Below are 20,752 nucleotides of genomic sequence, written 5' to 3' on the forward strand. Positions count from 1 at the left end.
GACATCAGGAACTTACTGAAGCCAACATTCAATCAACGGAGTTCCACGGTCAGTGTGAATGCTCTTGGCAGTGCTGCCTGAGGTGAGGGATGGCAAAAAAGTAAGACACAATTCCTGTCCACAAAGAGCTGGCTACTTCTTTTGGAAACAAGATGTACACAAGGAAGCATCTAGGTACAAAGCAGCATGTGACTCGTTCTGAATGAGTCCCTGTGGGGATCCAGGGAAATGGCCGACGGGCCCAATGGAGCACTCATAGGACCCTCTAAGACCGGATGCCTACTGATGGCTAATCCCCATGTAAAGGCTCCTTTCAGGCAGGAAGTTCAGTTCTGCAAAATGTACCTTTCATCCATCAGAATTACAGCAACGAGAAGGTAAAACAGAAAAGACCAAGCCCACAAAATAAAAAGGCCTGAAAAACAAAGCTTTTTACTGAGAAGTGCCTCGCAGTCAGAAGCTTTGCAGAGTACCCTTGAGAGCATCCTTTACTACAGCTGAGAAGTACCTTTCTCTGTCACAAGGTACACACTCGGAGGCGTCCTGGTAGCTGGAACATCTGTTAACACAGTCAGGAACTGGCAGTGTGCCTCTTACTGCAGGAAGCATTTCCGACACTCCTCAGAAAAGGCCTTTAGAGTTTGGCTTCCCCAGAGAGGCCCAGAAGTGTATGACAGAGAAACTTCTCCTAGTGGTGTAGAACACATACTTGCCCCCAAGAAGCTATACTCAGCCAGAAAATCACAAGAACAGGCAAGGATGTTGATTCTCATCAACGCACACATGGTGTAAGATGCTTGGTACCTTATCATTGTTATAGCTCTGGGGCCATGATGAGTCATTACGGTTGTGCATTCACAGACATGCCTTTGTAGCTGAACAAGTTAAAAGCAGGTGGCTCATGCCTGTAATCTCAGCACTTTGGGAGGCCAAGGCGGGTGGATCACTTGAGGTCAGGGTTTGAGACCAGCCTGGCTAATATGGTAAAACCCTGTCTCTACTAAAAATACAAAATATTAGCCGGGAGTAGTGGCAGGTGCCTGTAATCCCAGCTACTCGGGAGGCTGAGGCAGGAGAATGGCTTGAACCCTGGAGGCGGAGGTTGCAGTGAGCTGAGATCGCGCCACTGCGCTCCAGCCTGCGCGACAGAGTGAGACTCCGTCTCAAAAAAAAAAAAAAAAAAAAAAAAAAAGAATTAAAGAAAGGATGTTTGCGCCCATCTGAAGCAAAGTATTGACTGGACTTATCTAAATACCGGATTAAAAGAAAAAGAGGAACTGGCTGTATCAGAGTGAGAGAAAGTGGGAGAGGTTGAGGAAACATACAAGAACCTAAAAGAAAGGGCAATAAGTATGAGCATAGCTTTGCTAATCTCAGAAATGGTGGCCAGAACTGTCCTGTGGTTTGGCAAATGATCATAGCCAGCAAATCCTAATTACCCTAGAAGCTTCCTTTAGAAGTGCCACAAAGATGTAGGAGGTATGCTTATCCGCCTTGTGACACAAAAATGGAAGCATAGTTAATAGATGAGAAAAGCATGACTCAGAATGATTTTCAATATTGGAATGCTGGGAATTTATGAGAGGTATTTTCGCGTAAGAATAATAGGACTTGTTTAAAAGGATTGGAGAGTGGGGGGCATCCCAGATGCGTGAGAAGCAGTATAGCTAATGGTTAGAAGCAGGTTTGCTGGAGCCAGGCTGCCTGGGTTCAAAGCCCACCTCTGCTGCCTGTTAGCTTGTTAGCTGCACAACCACGGGGTGCTTTCGAGCCTTGTGTGCCTTTGTTTCCCCACGCACTTCATGAGGCTGTTGCAGAAATTAAACGAGTTAATATATAGTCAACAGCTCTGAACACTGCTTGACTGAGTCAGCCCTACCTAACGTTTAATTTAAAGGATGTGGCCCTGGGTTCCCAAAGGGAGCGGCCACTCTATTCACAAACATTAAAGCAGTAAAGGCTCCATCCTCATCAACCTTCTCCTCAGTTGGACCCCACAGGACTGTCTCTCGCAACTGTTCCCTTGGCTCTCCTAAGGCACTGTGCGGAACCAGCTGCACCTCTTTTGCTTTAGATCAGGCTTTCCCTTCTCCGCCCGTTTTGGGATTTAACAAGCACGAGAAAGGAGGGCTGCAGGGAAGCCGCGAGGGCCTCCTCACCACGGCCCGGGATCAGGTCCCACGCGCGAGGCCGGGGTGGGGGCGTCACCTGCTCCACACCCAGAGCCTGGGCACGCCCCGCACGCGCGGCTTCCTGCTCCTCTGCGGGGCTCGCCGCGACCCAGGACCCCCAGACTCCCGGATCCCCTAGACCCTCTGGACTCCAAAGCCCCGCAACCTCCAAATCCCAAGACCCCGAACCCTCGAACCCTGGCCCAGGGCGGGTGGCTGGGGGCCTGAACCCGCTCCAGAAACCCGCAGGGCAGTCTGTCGGAAGCCCCCGCTTTACTCAGCAGGAATGTAGTCTCCGCGCTCCCCCTAAAACCCGGGTGTCCTCTCCCCTGCACCCTCGCTCCTGGGGCCCCCACACGCCCTCCGTGGCGGACCTCCAGGCCGGGCGGGTGCGCTGTGCAACGCGGAAAGCGCCATAGACCACGCAAGACACGTTTGGCTGAGCTCCCGGAAGTGACGTACCTTAGGCGCCCGACAGTTGTAGTACCACCCGCGCCCGACGGCGGAAGTTCCGGGAGTGCCAAGTACCCGCGTGCATACGGCAGCCGGCATGGCGCATTACAACTTCAAGAAAATTACGGTGGTGCCGTCCGCCAAGGTAGGCGGCTCTGGGAGGGCCACTGCGACTTTCGCCTTCTCCTTAGCTGGTCCCCAGGGAGGGTCCGGGCCTGTAGCCGTGGGAGAGCGGTCGCCTTCCGCTCGCCCACCCCCCGCTCCTGGGCCCGACCGTCTGGCCGCGTACTCGGTATCATTTCCCCTCCCCCAGCAGAATCCGGGGTCCACCAGAGATCGGATCCCCCAGAGACCGGGGTCCACCTAAGACCGTGGTCCACCCAAAGACTGAGGGCCCCCAGAGATCGGGGTACACCCAGAGTAGGGTTCCCTGGAGGGGCCCCGGGTGACGATGTGGGCGAGTGGAGGGGGACCCCGACATGTGAGGGAGGAAGCGTTCCGTGGTGCGTGATGAGCCTTCGGATTCTGGGTTTGGCGTAGCCCCCTCCCCTCTCAGGAATCCTCGGTTCGTTGTTCTCGTGATTTAACGTTTCTTAATTTTTAAGTCATTCTCTTTCACTGTTAGATTTGGGAATACCTGTTCTTTTTCAGACCATAGTAAGCCCAGACTAAATTTTTACAACGTTGGTTGGTGTGGCAAGAATGAGTCAACAAGTGTTGAGTATTAGAACTTTTTTTTTTTTTTTTTGAGACAGAGTTTTTCGCTCTTGTTTCCCAGGCTGGAGCGCGGTCTCGGCTCACTGCAACCTCCACCTCCCGCGTTCAAGCGATTCTCCTGCTTCAGCCTCCCGAGTAACAGGGATTACAGGCGTTCTGTCACATCTCTTGATCGATTGTAGTATTTTCTTTCTTTCTTTTTGAGATGGAGTCTTGCTCTGTTGCCCCGGTTGGAGCGCAGTGGTATGATCCTGGCTGACTGCAGCCTCCGCCTCCCAGGTTCAGGTGATTCTCCTGCCTCAGCCTCCCGAGTAGCTGGGATTACAGGCGCGCGCCACCAGGCCTGGCTAATTTTTGTATTTTCCGTAGAGATGGGGTTTCACCATGTTGGCCAGACTGGTCTTGAACTCCTGATCTCAAGTGATCCACTTGCCTCAGCCTCCCAAAGTGTTGGGATTACAGGCATGAGCTACCGCGCCCAGCCAGATTGTAGTATTTTGGAGTGCAGGAGTCATGTCTTATTTGTATTTTTGGTCAACCATCTCTCAAGTTTGTTGAAGGAATTTGCTCTTTGGATTATATGAACTTTGTTCATGTTATTGACTTATGTGGAGAACTTTAGAATATATTATACACCATCCGTCTTCTGTGGAGTGAGATTTGTATTTTTAGAGAACAGATGACTTTACTTATCTAAAAGATGGGCGATGGTAATTGTTTGGTGATTGGAAGTAAAAAAAAAAAAAAAATAACGTCAGGAAAGTATGGTATTCAGTTCATTTTAGAAGATGTTGAGTGAGTGCCTGTCCTGTGCATCGGGTACTGTGTTAAAAAAAGGCATTAGATAAAATACCTGCCTCTTTGGAAGTCATTTTCAAGAGGGGTAAGTCGAGGCCGGGCGCGGTGGCTCACGCCTGTAATCCCAGCACTTTGGGAGGCCGAGGCGGGCGGATCACGAGGTCAGGAGATCGAGACCATCCTGGCTAACACGGTGAAACCCCGTCTCTACTAAAAATACAAAAAAATTAGCTGGGCATGGTGGTGGGCGCCTGTAGTCCCAGCTGCTGGGGAGGCTGAGGCAGGAGAATGGCGTGAACCCAGGAGGCGGAGCTTGCAGTGAGCCAAGATCGCGCCACTGCACTCCAGCCTGAGCAACAGAGCAAGACTCCGTCTCAAAAAAAAAAAAAAGAGGGGTAAGTCGCATCTCGTATGACCGTACTAGAAATAAACCATTGTTATCATGGAGGATACACATGAATTGGGAGAGGAGAAGAGTGTGGTTAGCTGTGGTAAGTTGGAGAGTCAGGGGGAACCTTATGAAGTAGGTAACCTTTGACTTGGTCCCCCTTCAGGATGTGTGAACACCATTAGGTGTAGAAGAATGTAGAGAAGAACTTGTGTGGGCCCAGAGGGGAGACCGTGTGTTTCCCTCATAGTACTTGGCAGACTGTTCTGATCACCCGTTTACTTGTCTCACTTGTAGGCCCAGAGGGGAGACTGTGCGTGCCCCTCATAGTACAATACGTGGGAGACTGTGTTGTGCCCACCTGTTTACTTCTGTCACTGGACCCTGAATTCCATGAAGGAAGGGACAGTATCTTGTTCATTATCTTCAGCACCCAAGTATCCCTAACAACCTTTGTATGAAATAATATTGAGTTAATCAAATTGTTGAATTAATCAAAGTGTTCAAGAAAAAAGATCAAGTAATATTGTGTGGCTAGATACATTGGATTTAGGAATCCTGGGGATCGAATCGTTATTAAAGAGAAGTGCTGACTCTTTGCACTGGGTAACTCATGCAAAAATCCTTCATCTCCTCACATAGTTCCCTTCCATCTCTTAAGAAATTATAAACAATGGATTTTAGTTTTACCTGTTATTTTATGTACTTTCAAAGTCAAAGGTATGCATAAAGAAATGGGAGGATTGTTTCTTTTTCTCAACTATTTTTTCTAATTTATGGTTTGAGTTCTCTGATTATTTAAGTTTCAAAGGTTCTTAGGTGTTTGGAAATTAAGATAGCATCAAGAAGTATGGCATAAAATTTATCTTAGCAGCCATGTGTTTCAAGATGGACAAGGTTGTACATAAAACGTTTAGTTAGTAAATTTTTGTAATTTAAAATATGTAGTACTGTAAGATATTAGTGTTTTAAGAAGGTTTCAGGGCCGGGCATGGTGGCTCACGCCTGTAATCCCAGCACTCTGGGAGGCCGAGGCAGGTGGATCACGAGGTCAGGATATCAAGACCATCCTGGCTAACATGGTGAAACCCCGTCTCTACTAAAAATGCAAAAAAATTAGCTGGGCGTGGTGGCAGGCGCCTGTAGTCCCAGCTACTCCGGAGGCTGAGGCAGGAGAATGGCGTGAACCCGGGAGGCGGAGCTTGCAGTGAGCCGAGATCGCGTCACTGCGCTCCAGCTTGGGCGACAGAGCGAGACTCCATCTCAAAAAAAAAAAAAACAAAAAAAAAACAACAAGGTTTCAAGTAAATGGATGAAAAGTAGACACTTTTGATGTAATTATGTTTTATTTTCTTTAATTGCAGGACTTTATAGACCTCACGTTGTCGAAGACTCAACGAAAGACTCCAACCGTTATTCATAAACATTACCAAATACATCGCATTAGACATTTTTACATGAGAAAAGTCAAATTTACTCAACAGAATTACCATGATAGACTTTCACAAATTCTAACAGATTTCCCTAAATTGGATGTAAGTGACTTGGGGTTCTATGGTTATGTAAATATGAGCCTTCAGAGAACCAGCGTTTAACCGGTTTGGTGTACTCATTTGACAGAAAAGGAAACAAAATAATTGACTTAGATTACTCAGTAAGTTAGTAGCAAAGAACTAATTTGTTGAATTAATAAAAGTGAGAACAGAATTTGGGTTTTTTGATCCCCTAGTATTCTTTCTTTCCTCCAACCAAACCCCACCTAAGGAGGCCCGAAGCTGTCTTCTCAGGCTTTCTGTGTAAACCCTGGACTTGCAGGTGCCAACCCAAGTGTTCATGATAGCTGTGGGTTATGAACACAGAAGCTAGCAGCTCACTGGTTGTCTGGCTTCATCTCCTCCACCTTCTTTCCAAGGGTTTTTTTTTCCTCTGGGCTCAGCTTGGGTCAGTGGCGTAAGATCCACCACTGTTTGTGATCTTGTTGCTTCATCAGCTGATGACGGTCAGTTCAGCACTGACTGTTTTCTTCTTTGGCAAGAAGAGATCACATGGGAGCTGTGACTTTTGAATGAAGCCAGAAACCTTGAGCTCCTTTCTCTGCTGCACATTGCAGTTTGCCTGTTTCTTTTTTTCTTTTTTTGGGGGGGGGGGACTGAGTCTCACTCTGTTGTTGCCCGGGCTGGAGTGCAGTGGCGCGATCTTGGCTCACTGAAGTCTCTACCTTCTGGATTCAAGCAATTCTTGTGCCTCAGCCTCCCGTGTAGCTGGGATTACAGGTGTATACCACCACGCCTGACTAATTTTTGTATTTTTAGTAGAGACGGGGTTTCACCATGTTGGCCAGGCTGGTCTTGAACTCCTGACCTCAAATGATCTACCTGCCTCAGCCTCCCAAAGTGCTGGGATTACAGGCATGAGCCACCATGCCCAGTCTGCCTATTTCTTTAGCTGTAGAAAAGCAAGAGCAGAAACTGCTTGGCAAACTAACAAAGCCTTATGACACCACGTGTGGGGTAATGCAGTTGCAAGGTTAATTGAGGTTGTGAAAGGCGTGGGGATCAGCAGTATAGTCTCAAAGCCTAAATCTGCCGTTGCCCCAGAATAGTCCCTGAAGGCAGGTGTAGGCAGAGAGAAACATTTGGCTTCTGTGACAGTACTTCGTATTTAAACAAGTTATAATGGCTTTTTTTTTTTTAAAGCCGGAGTCTCGCAATCTCGGCTCACTGCAACCTCCACCTCCCAGGTTCAAGCGATTCTCCTGCCTCAGCCTCCCAAGTAGCTGGGATTACAGGTGCCCACCACCATGCCTGGCTAGTTTTTTATTTTTAGTAGAGACAGGGTTTCACCATGTTGGCCAGGTTTGTCTCGAACTCCTGACCTCAGGTGATCCGCCTGCCTTGGCCTCCCAAAGTGCTGGGATTACAGGTGTGAGCCGCCGCACCCGGCCAATAATGGCTTATTTTTAAAATACAGAAGTGCTTAAAATAAAATACAAAAATTCTTGCTAGAGGACAGACACTTAGGTTGTATCTATCTAGGATTTGACACAGTTGCTCAGTAGATGTTTGTTGAATGAGTGAATGGTTTCTTGGGAAAGGTCAGGTACTAGAGGGTACCTGGGGGTGAAGAAAGTGATAAAATGAGATTTTTTGTTTTTTTGTTTGTTTTTTTGAGACAGAGTCTTGTTCTGTTGCCCAGGCTGGAGTATAATGGCGTGATCTCAGCTCACTGTAACCTCCTTCTAGGTTCAAGTGATTCTCCCACCTCAGCCTCCCGAGTAGCTGGAATTACAGGCATGTGCCACTATGCCTGGCTAATTTTTGTGTTTTTTTAGTAGAGACGAGGTTTCTCCATGTTGGCCAGGCTGGTCTCGAACTCCTGACCTCAGGTGATCTGCCTGCCTTGGCCTCCCAAAGTGCTGGGATTACAGGCGTGAGCCACAGTGCCTGGCCAAGAATGAGATTATTCTCATTTGATATTAGGAAACATTTGATTTGATTTGATATTAGGAAACATTTGATTTTAGCCAACAACATATTTTGATCTACTTAGTATCAGATTTTTGTGGTTCTTTTTAAGAAGTTTTGTCTTTTTCATCCTCAGTGTTATAGCCATCAGAGGTAGGAGAGTTCAAATGTATTAACATTCTATTACTCCTTTTAAAGCCAGGACTAGTTATCTGAGAACAGCTTCAGAGTGGAGGGTTAGATATTAAGTTGTCGTTCACTGAATGCTTATTGTCTGTCAGGTACTGTTCTGAGCACTAGGGATCCAGAGGTGGTAAAGGTTGCTGCTCTCCTTCTGGTAGAGAAAAGACAGTAAATAGCGTGTCAGATGAATGCAATGAAGCCATAGAAGGGAATAGGGAGTATCTGTGTGGGGAGAGGGTGTCAGGCCTGTAGTCAAAGAAGCAGGAGACCCAGGAGGTGAGACGGGGTAGGGAGGTGAACACTGGGACGTGGGATTGGAGATGGTAGTCAAGGGTCGAGTTTATATGCACTGGTGAGATATCTCAGGAGATGCTGGCCTGGTGATTTAAAATGCATTAGTAAAATGTAGACGACATTTAAATCTGTCTGAGATTACCTTGGAAGGGAATGTAGGAAGAAGGGTGCTGTGGGGAGCATGAATGTTTGGGGTAGAGCTGTGAGCAGTAGCCAGCACAGGGCTTAGAGGGGTCAGACTCTCCACCTGGAAGCTGTGAGGAGAATACTACAGGCAGGATGCATGGCCAGCCCGCAGCGCTTCAAGAGGTCTGTGAGATAAAGACAGAATTGGGCATTGGGAGGTCCTTGGCGAGCTTGTAGGCTATTTAGATGGAGTGGTGGACACAGACTTCTGGAGAGTGGGTTCAAGAGCGGGAGGAGAGGAGAGACACAGCATCTCTTGGGAGCAAAGAGAGGGAATGGAATTGGAAGGATTTTGGGGCTATGGAAATTTTTAATGTTTTTCCTAAAGATTGAGAAATAACGGCAAATTTTTAGGCTGATGGGAATAGTCAGGTGAAGGGAAGAATTTCTAGGGCTGAGTTCCTGAGCAACAGGAAGGGTACATGCAGGGTCGGGGGCTGGTCATTGCTGGGTCGCACAGCTCCACCACTGCACTGGGAGCGAGGTGGGTGGGAGCCGTGACCATTGGCACCCGCCTCCCTTCTGAGGCTTGTTTTCTCAGAGGACTAAATAGACAGGGCCCCTGGCCAGGAGAGGGAACTGGGGAGGAGACACTGCAGGCTTGAAGGGAGAGGGAAAGAAATTGTTCTTCAAATGGTGCTTCTATGTAGGGATGAGAAACTGCTGGCCCAAAGTGACCATGGTGTGCTTTTGTTTGTTTGTTACAGGATATTCATCCGTTCTATGCCGATTTGATGAATATTCTCTACGACAAGGATCATTACAAGTTGGCTCTGGGGCAAATAAATATTGCTAAAAATTTAGTGGACAAGTAAGGTACTTTTTTACTGTAGTGTCTTTTAAGTTATCGAAAGTGGAAAAAAGCTAATATTTTTTATTTTTTATAGTGTTGCTAAAGATTATGTGCGACTGATGAAGTACGGCGACTCTCTCTACCGCTGCAAACAGCTGAAGCGTGCGGCCCTGGGACGGATGTGCACGGTGATCAAGAGGCAGAAGCAGAGTTTGGAGTATTTGGAGCAAGGTACTTGTCATGCGTCTGCAGGAACCGTGTTAGCATCCTACTGAGAGGATGCGTCCTTGTTGAGGGCTTGAGATGTCTGTTTTTGTTGTATTTTGGAGATGACGGGGTCAGTTATTTTTCCTAGCTTTACCTGTGAGAAACAGTAATAGGCTGGTTTTTATTGAAAAAGTGCTAGCACTTAAAATACTTACAAATCAATAGCACTGATAAGAAAATTTATATATTTCATATTTAATAGGTAAGGCACAGACAAAAAAGTCATGAGAAAATACTGAAAAGTATAAAAACTAAGGTGGCTCAAAGTTTATTATTGACTTTTTAATTTTTTTATTTTATTTATTTATTTTTTAAACCAGATTTTCTCTATGACTTTATTTCCTGAATTCATTCTCAAAGATGATGCCATGTATAGAACCCCTTTATAGATGGAGACCTCTTGTTTACTTCAGACTCTGAGCTTCTTGTATAAACTACAGTAAAAATTATCTAATCCCAGATTCTTCTCTAAAGTATACTGGATTATGATATTAACATATTTTATCAATTCTAAGAGGTTAATTTCTTCACATTTTATTTATTGTTTTATTTTATTATTATTATACTTTAAGTTCTAGGGTACATGTGCTCAATGTGCTGGTTAGTTACATATGTATACATGTGCCATGCTGGTGTGCTGCATCCATTAACTCGTCATTTAGCATTAGGTATATCTCCTAATGCTAGACTTTTTTATTTTTAAAAATACTTTTATTTAATAGGACTTTCTGAATTAATGTAGTAGGATTCTATTGAAACAATTACTTGCTTATTTATTTGTGTGTATTCTTACATGACAAATTATTTTGACTCATTTGGTTTTGTTTTCCCTCCTGCATCTTAGAAATAATTTTTAACAAAATTTATGGTACTTGGATGCTTTGCAGGTGCTTTCCTACACATCTGTGTGGTCGTCAGGATGGCCCGGGGGTGCCACCCTGGAGCCGTGTTTGTTACAGATGAGGTGGCAGAATGGCAGTAACCCATGTTGTAGCCAGAGCGGCATGGCGTGCAGGCTTCAAAGTACACTGTTTCCCTAATGTCATCTTGCTAATGAGAATTGTCTGGACACTTCCAGACATGCTGTTGGCCCCATCTTTCACCTAATGAGTTAAAACATGGGCTTAGAAGGGCTGAGGAATATGATTCTTACTGGAGCCAAACTTTGGAAATAACAATTGAATATACTATGTATATACTATTACTCTCTGCAACTATTTTCTCCATCACTTTTGCATTACAAAAGTTGGAGTAAGATTCATATCACCACAGGCCTGGACTGTAACTAAGTTGAAAAGAAAATTTAAAGCAAATCTTAAACTTCGAGTTTCTTAATTTTTCAATTTGAACTTTTCCTAGTGCGTCAGCATTTATCCCGTTTGCCAACCATTGATCCGAATACCAGGACCCTGCTTTTGTGTGGGTACCCAAATGTTGGGAAGTCCAGCTTCATCAACAAGGTTGGTCTGGTTTTTACCGTAAAGCAAATCATCTGACTATTTTAGGTCAGTGTTACTGTATTCTGACGGCATGGGATTCAGGATGGCCTTGGTAATAATTTTGGCCTCTGAGTTGGTCCTTGAGTAAACACTGCCCTGGTCTGCAGGAGGCCCCGGTGCCTGAGTACGCCTGAGTTCCTCTTGGAGAGGATTGACTTTGTCTGTATCTACATTTATATTACTATTACAGAAGCCATTACTTTTTGTTCTTGTGTGTGTCCTATAATTTCTAAGGAATTTGAGACATGTAAGGGCATTTTTGTTGACAACTGGAGAGGTTTTCTTGGGTGTTGTTGGCCAGTCCTGGAATGGCTATGCCAGAGGGGCTCTGGTGGCAGGTGACACTCACCCAGCTGGGGTCTTCCCGTCTGCAGCTGCATCTGAGTGATCTGTTACCTTGGTTGCTGTGTCAGCTTTCACATGAAATTGTATGTGGTCCAGTAGAGGGACGGTGCTGAGTCGCTCTTTCCCTGGGTGAGCTCACTGACTAAGATAAGCGTAACATTTAAGGGACTCGGTCATTTGGTGCTTCAGGAAAATTTGGCTGAGTTTCAGGGACCCAGGAAGAGGCAAAGCAACATTTAAAATGTGAATTTACAACCAGCAACAGCTCATGTGCCAAGAAAATTGTCAAATTTTATGGCTTACTCAGTGCCAAGATCACTTTATTTTTAGTTAAAAAAATTTTTATCTTTTTTTTTTTGTTGAAACTTTTTCTTTTTGAGACAGGGTCTCGCTCTGTTGCCCAGGCTGAAGTGCAGTGGTGCAGACATGGCTCGCTGCAGGCTCAACCTTCTGGGCCCAAACAGTCCTCCCACCTCAGCCACCCAAGTAGCTGGGACCACAGGTGCACACCATCGCACCTGTTTAATTTTTTTTGTTTTTTGTGGAAATGGAGTCTCACTGTGTTCCCCAGGCTGATCTCAAACTCCCGAGCTCAAGCCATCCTCCTGCCTCAGCCTCCCGAAGTGCTGGGATTACAGGCATGAACCCCTCCACCCTGCCTTAAGGCCACTTTTGCTTTGAAATAGATTTGTGAGTTTTATTTTGTCTACAGGTTGCTGTGACGTGGTGACCAGCAAAGCTCTGCAGGGTCCTTGCTGATGTTTCAAATGCTTGTCAGCTCTGAACCCGCCACAGTGAGCCAGTGCTCTGTGGCCGATTTGGTGGCCACTGGACCAGGTGGCTTTTTAAATTGCAGTTTAATTCAGCCAAATGAAAATTTCAACTCCTCAGTCACATGAGCCACATACTGAAAGTTCGTTAGCAGTGCGTGACTGGTGGCCCGGTTTGGACAGTGCAGACAGAACATTCCTGTCATCATCAAGAGCTCTGCGGGCATTGCAGGTGGTCGGGCAGGACGTGGGAGGGTGAGGGGAGGTGGTGGCTGTCCTCCAAATGCCGGCCCTCACGCTGTCCTAGTACCCCAGTCCTTGGCCTGGTGGTGTAAAGGGAGAGGTACCAGGCTCCTGTTTGATGCAGTTTTATCATGTGAGGTTTCTTCTGTGGTTTTTTCCTACCCAAAATTAGTCTTGTTAAAACACACCAGATCCCATGTGTACACAGAGGAAATGAGGTGATTCTGAAAGTTCTCACTGTTGTTCCAGGTGACAAGAGCAGACGTGGATGTCCAGCCGTATGCGTTCACAACCAAGTCTCTGTTTGTTGGGCACATGGATTATAAGTATCTACGTTGGCAGGTGAGAGTCTTGTCTTTATTTATTTATTTATTTATTTTGAGTTGGAGTCTCACTCTTGTTGCCCAGGCTGGAGTGCAGTGGCGTGATCTCAGTCCACTGCAACCTTCACCTCCCAGGTTCAAGCGATTCTCCTGCCTCAGCCTTTCAAGTAGCAGGGATTACAGGTGCGCACCACCACGACCAGCCAATTTTTGTGTTTTTTTAGTAGAGAGTGGGTTTCACCACGTTGGCCAGGCCGGTCTTGCACTCCTGACTTCAGGTGATCTGCCCGTCTTGGCCTCCCAAAGTGCTAGGATTACAGGTGTGAGTCACACTGCACCTGGCGAGAGTCTTGTCTTAGAACAAATATCTTGGTTTATCAAGAACTTGAAATTTCTCTGTCATCATAAAGAAAACTCGTCTGAGCTCGGGATGCACAAGAACAGGTCGCATGTCTCTGATACAATTCAGGGGAGGCAGCCAGCTGCCAGTGTGGATTTCTGTATTTTGTTAACATAAAATGAAATTATCTTTGTGTCATTTGTAACTCTGTTATCAGAAATGGCATATGTACAGTTTAAAAGCATGAAGCAGGCTGGGCACGGTGGTTCGCGCCTGTAATCCCAACACTTTGGGAGGCCAAGGCGGGCAGCTAACGTGAGGTCAGAAGTTCGAGATCGGCCTGGCCAACATGGCGAAACCCTGTCTCTACTAAAAATACAAAAATTAGCTGAGCGTGGTGGTGGGCGCCTGTAATCCCAGCTACTTGGAAGGCTGAGGCTGGAGAATCGCTTGAACCCGGAAGGTGGAGGTTGCAGTGAGCCGAGATTGTGCCATTGCACTCCAGCCTGGGCGACAGGAGCGAAACTCTGTCTCAAAAAAAATAAATAAATACAAGCAAGAAGCAATGTTTCCACACTCTAATTTTATAAATTGTGAAGAAAGTAATTCCTAAGACATGGGAGGGTTCTCAGTTATCCCAGTTTTTGTGTTTTATGATGTCACTGGTAAAAAGAGGAGTCATTTCTCTCAGCGTCATGGCTAGCATTTCTTTGAGCTCTACAGGGTTCCTCCTCCCTTTTTTGATGTTTAAATAGTATGTACTTTTCTGTCACTGGTTTACTTTCTGGTGTTCAGTTTGGGAGACCTACTTTTTTTTTTTTTTTTTTCTTTGAGATGGAGTCTCTGTCGCCCAGGCTGGAGTGCAGTGTCACTATCTCGGCTCACTGCAAGCTCTGCCTCCCCAGTTCACGCCATTCTCCTGCCTCAGCCTCCCAAGTAGCTGGGACTACAGGTGCCCGCCACCACGCCCAGCTAATTTTTTGTACTTTTAGTAGAGATGGGGTTTTGCCATGTTAGCCAGAATGGTCTTGATCTGACCTCGTGATCCACCCGCCTTGGCCTCCCAGAGTTCTGGGATTACAGGTGTGAGCCACTGCACCCAGCCCTACTTTTTTTTTTTTTTAATACAATTCTCCTGTAAGATTATTAGGTCTGGTTGGACGTGTGTGAGTGACTTCTGGGATGTGCTGAACGAGAAGCTCGTGGGTGAGTGTGCTTTCAGTGACAAGGTCTGGCTGTGTTAGGTTGTAGACACTCCTGGGATCCTGGACCACCCTCTGGAGGATAGGAACACCATCGAGATGCAGGCCATCACTGCCCTGGCCCACCTCCGTGCTGCAGTCCTGTATGTGATGGATTTGTCTGAGCAGTGTGGGCATGGGCTGAGGGAGCAGCTAGAACTCTTCCAGAACATCAGACCTCTCTTCATCAACAAGGTATATGTGGTCACTCGTGTTTTGCTTCGTATCCTGCAGTATGAGAATAATGATTTCATTACTTTTCTTCCTTGCCTAGCCTCTCATAGTTGTAGCCAACAAATGTGATGTGAAGAGAATAGCTGAACTTTCTGAAGATGATCAGGTAAATCACGTTAATATTTTGAATATTTCTTACCAATTCTGAATTCTCAGACAACCAAAGTTTAGATGAAGGAATTTTAACAATACTAGTACACAATTGTACTTTATAGTTGAGATAATATCCTCAGTGGTTTAGTGAAAAGACATAATAAAAACCTAGTTATTGGCAAACTGAAACGAAAACATAGATTTCTGGATTCTTTGTTCTTGAGTGTGTAGAAGCATCTGTATTTGATGGGTTGGACTTTTGGAACATGTGATTACTTAGGAGAGAACTGTTGGAAAAGGGTGCTCACAGGTGTTACTTCATAAAACAGGTTCTGTGATTAAATGAGTTTGGAAACTAATGATTGAGTGAAGGAGAAAGAGGATCTTGGAATTTGGGGCTTTCTGGATCTGGATCTATGAGTGAGACGTGCCTGCTAGCTTTCTCCAAGAGGCAGGCAGTATTGTTGGACATAATTTTTCAAACTAATTGAATCCTACAACCCTTTTTAATAGGCATCCTTCACGATAGATGCTTTTAGAAGCGTGCACTGGTGGAGTGGCTTTCAAATTGTGGTCCTGGACCAGCAATGTCAGCATCACCTTCTTCATTTCTTCCTTCATTTCCTCATTGATCTATTGGTCATTTTGGGACATGTTTATAATTCCCATGGGTTTTTTTTTTTTTTTTTACAGTTTTGAAAGTTTCTCTTGGTATTGATTTCTAGTTTTATTCCATTGTGGTCTGAAAAGATACTTGTCAGTTTTTAAAAATTGATGAGATTTGTTTTGTGGCCTAACATATGGTCTATCCTGGAGAATGTTTCATGGACTGAGGAGAAGAATGTGTATTATGCAGCCGTTGGGTGACATGTTCTGTAGATGTTTGGTCTACAGTGCACTTTTTTTTTTTTATTTATTTTTTTATTTTTTTTTGAGACCGAGTCTCACTCTGTCACCGAGGCTGGAGTGCAGTGGCACGGTCTCTGCTCACTGCAGCCTCTGCCTCCAAGCTTCAAGTGATTCTCCTGCCTCAGCCTCCTGAGTAGCTGGGATTACAGGCGTGCACCACCACACCGAGCTAATTTTTTGTATTTTTAGTAGAGAGGGTTTCACCATGTCGGCCAGGCTGGTCTCGAATTTATGACCTCAAGTGATCCACCCACCTTGGCCTCCCAGAGTGTTGGGATTATAGGCGTGAGCCACTGCGCCTGGCCTACAGTGCACTTTAAATCCAGTATTTGTTGATTCTTTTTTGCCTAGGATCTGTCTAATGTTGCGAGTCTGATGTTGATGTCCCCAAATATTATTGACCCCTTTTATTATTATATAATGACCTTCTTGTCTCTTTTTATTGTTTTTGACTTAAAATCTGCTTTATCTGATAGAAGTATAGCTATTCCTACTTGCTTTTAGTTTCCATCTGTGTAGAATATCTTTTTGCATCCCTTCGTTTTCAGTCTATGTGTGTCTTTACAGGTTAAGTGAATTTCTTGGATACTTTTTCATGTTTTCATGATAGTGATTATTGTCTTCGCTTCCAGATGTAGGACTTTCTTAAGTATATCTTGTAAGGCTGGTGTAGTAGTGACGAATTCTCTCAGTTTTTGCTTTTCTCGGAAAGAATTTATTTCTCCCTTATTTCTGAAGGATAGCTTTGCTGGATGTAATATAGTTGGCTGGCAGTCTTCTTTTTTTTCTTCAACACCTTGAATATATGTCATCCCATTCTCTCCTGGCGTGCAAGGTTTCTGCAAAGAAATCTGCTGTTAGGCTAATGGGGATTTTCTTATATGTGACTTCAAGCTTTTCTCTAGCTGCTTTTAGAATTTCCTTTGTATTTGACTTTTGACAGTTTGACTATAATGTGCCTTGGGGAAGACCTTTCTGGGCTGACTCCATTTGGGAATCCTTGAACTTCCTGGTTTTAGATGTCTATACCTCTCCCCAGTCTTGGAAAGTTTTCAGCTATCTCATTAAATAGGTTACTAAGCCTTTTCCCGTCTCTTCTCCTTCTTGAACTCCCATAATGCCAACAGGTATTCACTTAATGTTGTCCCGTAAATCTTATAGGCTTCCTTCATTCTTTTTCATTCTTCCTGCTTTTTTTTCTCTCTCACTAGGTAGTTTCAAATGACAGAGATTTTTTTCTGCTTCATCCAGTGTGCTGTTAAAACTGTCTATTGTATTATCTCATCCATTGAATTCCTCAGCTACAGGATTTCTGTTTGACTCTTTTTTACAATTTCTGTCTCAATTTAAGTTCTTGTTCATGTCATGAAATTGTTTTCCTGATTTTGTTGAATTGTCTATCTGTATTTTGTTTCTCATTGAGTTTCCTTCAAAAAAGTTATTATTTTGAATTCTCTTTCTGGCAATTCATTGATTTCCTTTTCATTAGAGTCTGTTCCTAAAGAGTTAATATTCCTTTCATGATTTCTTATTTCCTTGATTTTTCATGTTTCTTGTGTCCCTGCATTGATGTCTCTGCATCTGGCAGAACAAGAGCCTCTTTTATACTTTCTTCTAGAGTGGCTTTCATGGAGAGACTTTCACCTCACTTGGGTTTTGCTGTGCCATTTGGGAAGGGAACCGTGACTTTCTGGATAGGAGCAGTGACATTGTTTCTGTGAAGCTTCCTCACCTCCATGAAATGTTGGCAATAACTGGGTGGCTCAGTGGCCTCAGCTCTGGAAGTTTGTGCCAGTGGTGGTGTACGTTTTTAATGTCCTTGGTGTCAGGGGCTTTTGGGGTCCTGCTATTCTTGTTTTTCCCACAATGGGGGACTTATCTGAGGGGACCTTTCTTGGTGTCAGGTCTGACATGGTCTGCAAGCAGCTGCCACAGTGCTGGGTTTCAGCTACAGGTACTCAGGGTAGCTGTGGGACTGGGGTCCTAGCCTTAGGGTCTTGTGTACCTATCATGGCCTGGCCTTGGGATGCAGGTTTATTCTCTGTGGTGGATCTCTGATCCTGAAGCACCCCTAGCAGCTTAAGCCCACAGGGCAAGGTTGTAGCTGTGACTCCACCCATGGGGTCCGGGCACAGTCCTGGCCTGACTCCAGGGAAGATGTACTCTGGAGGTTTGAGCCTGGGAAGCAGGGTAGAGCTATACTTCAGAAACCTGAGCCAGTAGGGAGGGCTTAGTGTCAGCTTGAGGGGAACTCTGGACCCTGGGATGGTGGGGCCCAGCAGTATCCCAGACTCTCTGATGCCAGGTGAGGTGGCAGCAAGGACCCTAGAATGGACTAGTCCAGCTGCCATTTGGGCCCTAGAGGACAGGGAGGAGGACAGCAGTGACTCCATTTCCTGGAAAGAGTGGTGACTCTGCAGCTCAGACTGTAGAGTTAGTCCCGCTCCAGGGAGCAGGTGCTGGAGCTGTTTGCGTGGTGGGGCAGGTGCCTCTGCTTAGCCCCTGCCCTGTTTCCCTGGGGTGTGGAGTACAGTGTCAGCTCCTCCCCATGGTGTGTGGCTGCTCAGCTTGGGCCTGAGGGTTGTGACTCTTCTGGGCGGCCCAGGCAGACAAGGGTGTCCTGAGAGGCCACGGTGCTATTTACCAGGAGGCAGGGTACCGTTGGGTGCTGGAGCAAGGGCTGGTGGAGGGGCTCCACCTCCACCAAGGCCTGCTAGGAAGGGGGGTAACAGCTGCTCGCAGCTGGCTTGGGGATGTTGGGCCACCAGGTTTGGGTAGTTTGGAGGCAGTTTAGCCTCAGGGATGAAGGGGAGCTGTGGCCACTTTCCCCTGAGCAAGACATACTCCAGCCGCAGTTCCAGTCCCAAGATGACGGGGTATAGCTGCCCCATGGGCCCAACAGACAGGGCCCAGTGTCAGCTCCTTCTGTGTGGGAGCACAGCTGTGAGGATGCCAGGGGGATCCGGTGGTGAGGGCTGTGGGTGTCCAGAGCGGTGGTGGGGCTGCTGCCATCCTCTTGCTTACCCCCTCGCCGTAGGGAGAACCTTCTCCTGGGTCCCGTTGCATCCCAACTGTGGGGTGGGTTGCTGGCTGCCCAGCGTTTTTTTTTGGTTTGTTTGTTTGTTTGTTTTAAGACGAGTCACACTCTGTCGCCGAGGCTGGAGTGCAGTGGCGCGATCTCTGCTTACTGCAAGCTCCGCCTCCCGGGTTCACGCCATTCTCCTGCCTCAGCCTCCTGAGTAGCTGGGACTACAGGCGCCCGCCACCATGCCTGGCTAATTTTTTGTATTTTTAGTAGAGATGGGGTTTCACCATGTTAGCCAGGATGACCTTGATCTCCTGACCTCGTGATCCACCCGCCTCGGCCTCCCAAAGGCTGGGATTACAGGCGTGAGCCACCGCGCCTGGCCCCTGGTGTTTTCTTTGGGCTATATTTCATCGTCTTGTGTTTTTCTGCTCCCCAGGGTGCCTGTCACTCCTGTGATGCCCTCTGGAGCTCCCCCTCAGTTATTAACATGTAGTTGTTCGTTATTCTGATTGCCTCTGTTGTGGGGACAGATGTGGGGCCCCTGGTCGACCATCCGTGGGGGACAGATGCGGGGGCCCCTGGTCGACCATCCGTGGGGGACAGATGCGGGGGCCGCTGGTCGACCATCCGTGGGGGACAGATGCGGGGGCCGCTGGTCGACCATCCGTGGGGGACAGATGCGGGGGCCCCTGGTCGACCATCCGTGGGGGACAGATGCGGGGGCCCCTGGTCGACCATCCATGGGGGACAGATGCGGGGGCCCCTGGTCGACCATCCGTGGGGGACAGATGCGGGGGCCGCTGGTCGACCATCCGTGGGGGACAGATGCGGGGGCCGCTGGTCGACCATCCGTGGGGGACAGATGCGGGGGCCGCTGGCCGCTGGTCGACCATCCGTGGGGGACAGATGCGGGGGCCCCTGGTCGACCATCCGTGGGGGACAGATGCGGGGGCCCCTGGTCGACCATCCGTGGGGGACAGATGTGGGGGCCGCTGGTCGACCATCCGTGGGGGACAGATGTGGGGGCCGCTGGTCGACCATCCGTGGGGGACAGATGTGGGGGCCGCTGGTCGACCATCCGTGGGGGACAGATGTGGGGGCCCCTGGTCGACCATCCGTGGGGGACAGATGTGGGGGCCGCTGGTCGACCATCCGTGGGGGACAGATGTGGGGGCCCCTGGTCGACCATCCGTGGGGGACAGATGTGGGGGCCCCTGGTCGACCATCCGTGGGGGACAGATGTGGGGGCCCCTGGTCGACCATCCGTGGGGGACAGATGTGGGGGCCGCTGGTCGACCATCCGTGGGGGACAGATGTGGGGGCCGCTGGTCGACCATCCGTGGGGGACAGATGTGGGGGCCGCTGGTCGACCATCCGTGGGGGCCAGATGTGGGGGCCGCTGGTCGACCATCCGTGGGGGACAGATGTGGGGGCCGCTGGTCGACCATCCGTGGGGGACAGATGTGGGGGCCGCTGGTCGACCATCCGTGGGGGACAGATGTGGGGGCCGCTGGTCGACCATCCGTGGGGGACAGATGTGGGGGCCGCTGGTCGACCATCCGTGGGGGACAGGTGTGGGGCCGCTGGTCGACCATCCGTGGGGGACAGGTGTGGGGGCCGCTGGTCGACCATCCGTGGGGGACAGGTGTGGGGGCCGCTGGTCGACCATCCGTGGGGGACAGATGTGGGGGCCGCTGGTCGACCATCTGTTTGATGTCATGTTTTCTTGATCATAGAAGAATATGAAGAAAATAACTGTTTTTAGGATATGTCGGTTTTTTAAGACTTTGAAACAGCCACAGATGTTTACATTTGCATCCTCCATTTGCAGAACTGTACAGTTTGTTCCATAGGGAACTGGAAATGAATAATACGTCTCTCATTTTTTCTTTGCATTCCCAGAAAATATTTACAGATTTGCAGTCTGAAGGATTCCCTGTAATAGAGACCAGCACCCTGACTGAGGAAGGTGTTATTAAAGTTAAAACAGAGGTCAGTGCTGCCTTAAGTCAG

At 47.5% G+C, this 20,752-nt stretch overlaps 1 protein-coding gene across 2 annotated transcripts in view; it reads left to right on the top strand.

Moving 5' to 3' along the window:
- The first annotated feature begins 1,924 nt into the window (after nt 1-1,924).
- Nucleotides 1,925-20,752, top strand: part of GTPBP4 (GTP binding protein 4) — a 29,660-nt gene continuing 10,832 nt past the window's right edge. The window contains exons 1-9 of one of the 2 annotated variants that reach the window (XM_024254036.3): nt 1,925-2,769; nt 5,892-6,062; nt 9,362-9,465; nt 9,542-9,678; nt 11,074-11,174; nt 12,821-12,913; nt 14,479-14,670; nt 14,750-14,815; nt 20,642-20,731. In XM_024254036.3, coding sequence (XP_024109804.2) covers nt 2,722-2,769; nt 5,892-6,062; nt 9,362-9,465; nt 9,542-9,678; nt 11,074-11,174; nt 12,821-12,913; nt 14,479-14,670; nt 14,750-14,815; nt 20,642-20,731 — 1,002 coding nt within the window. In that variant the 5' untranslated portion in view covers nt 1,925-2,721. Of the gene's footprint in view, nt 2,770-3,168; nt 3,190-5,891; nt 6,063-9,361; nt 9,466-9,541; nt 9,679-11,073; nt 11,175-12,820; nt 12,914-14,478; nt 14,671-14,749; nt 14,816-20,641; nt 20,732-20,752 lie in introns of those variants that run through there. The other variant, XM_054523132.2, reaches the window with a different exon arrangement.

The sequence above is a fragment of the Pongo abelii genome, chromosome 8 (genome assembly GCF_028885655.2).
Source record: "Pongo abelii isolate AG06213 chromosome 8, NHGRI_mPonAbe1-v2.0_pri, whole genome shotgun sequence".
NCBI classification, from domain to species: Eukaryota; Metazoa; Chordata; class Mammalia; order Primates; family Hominidae; genus Pongo; species Pongo abelii.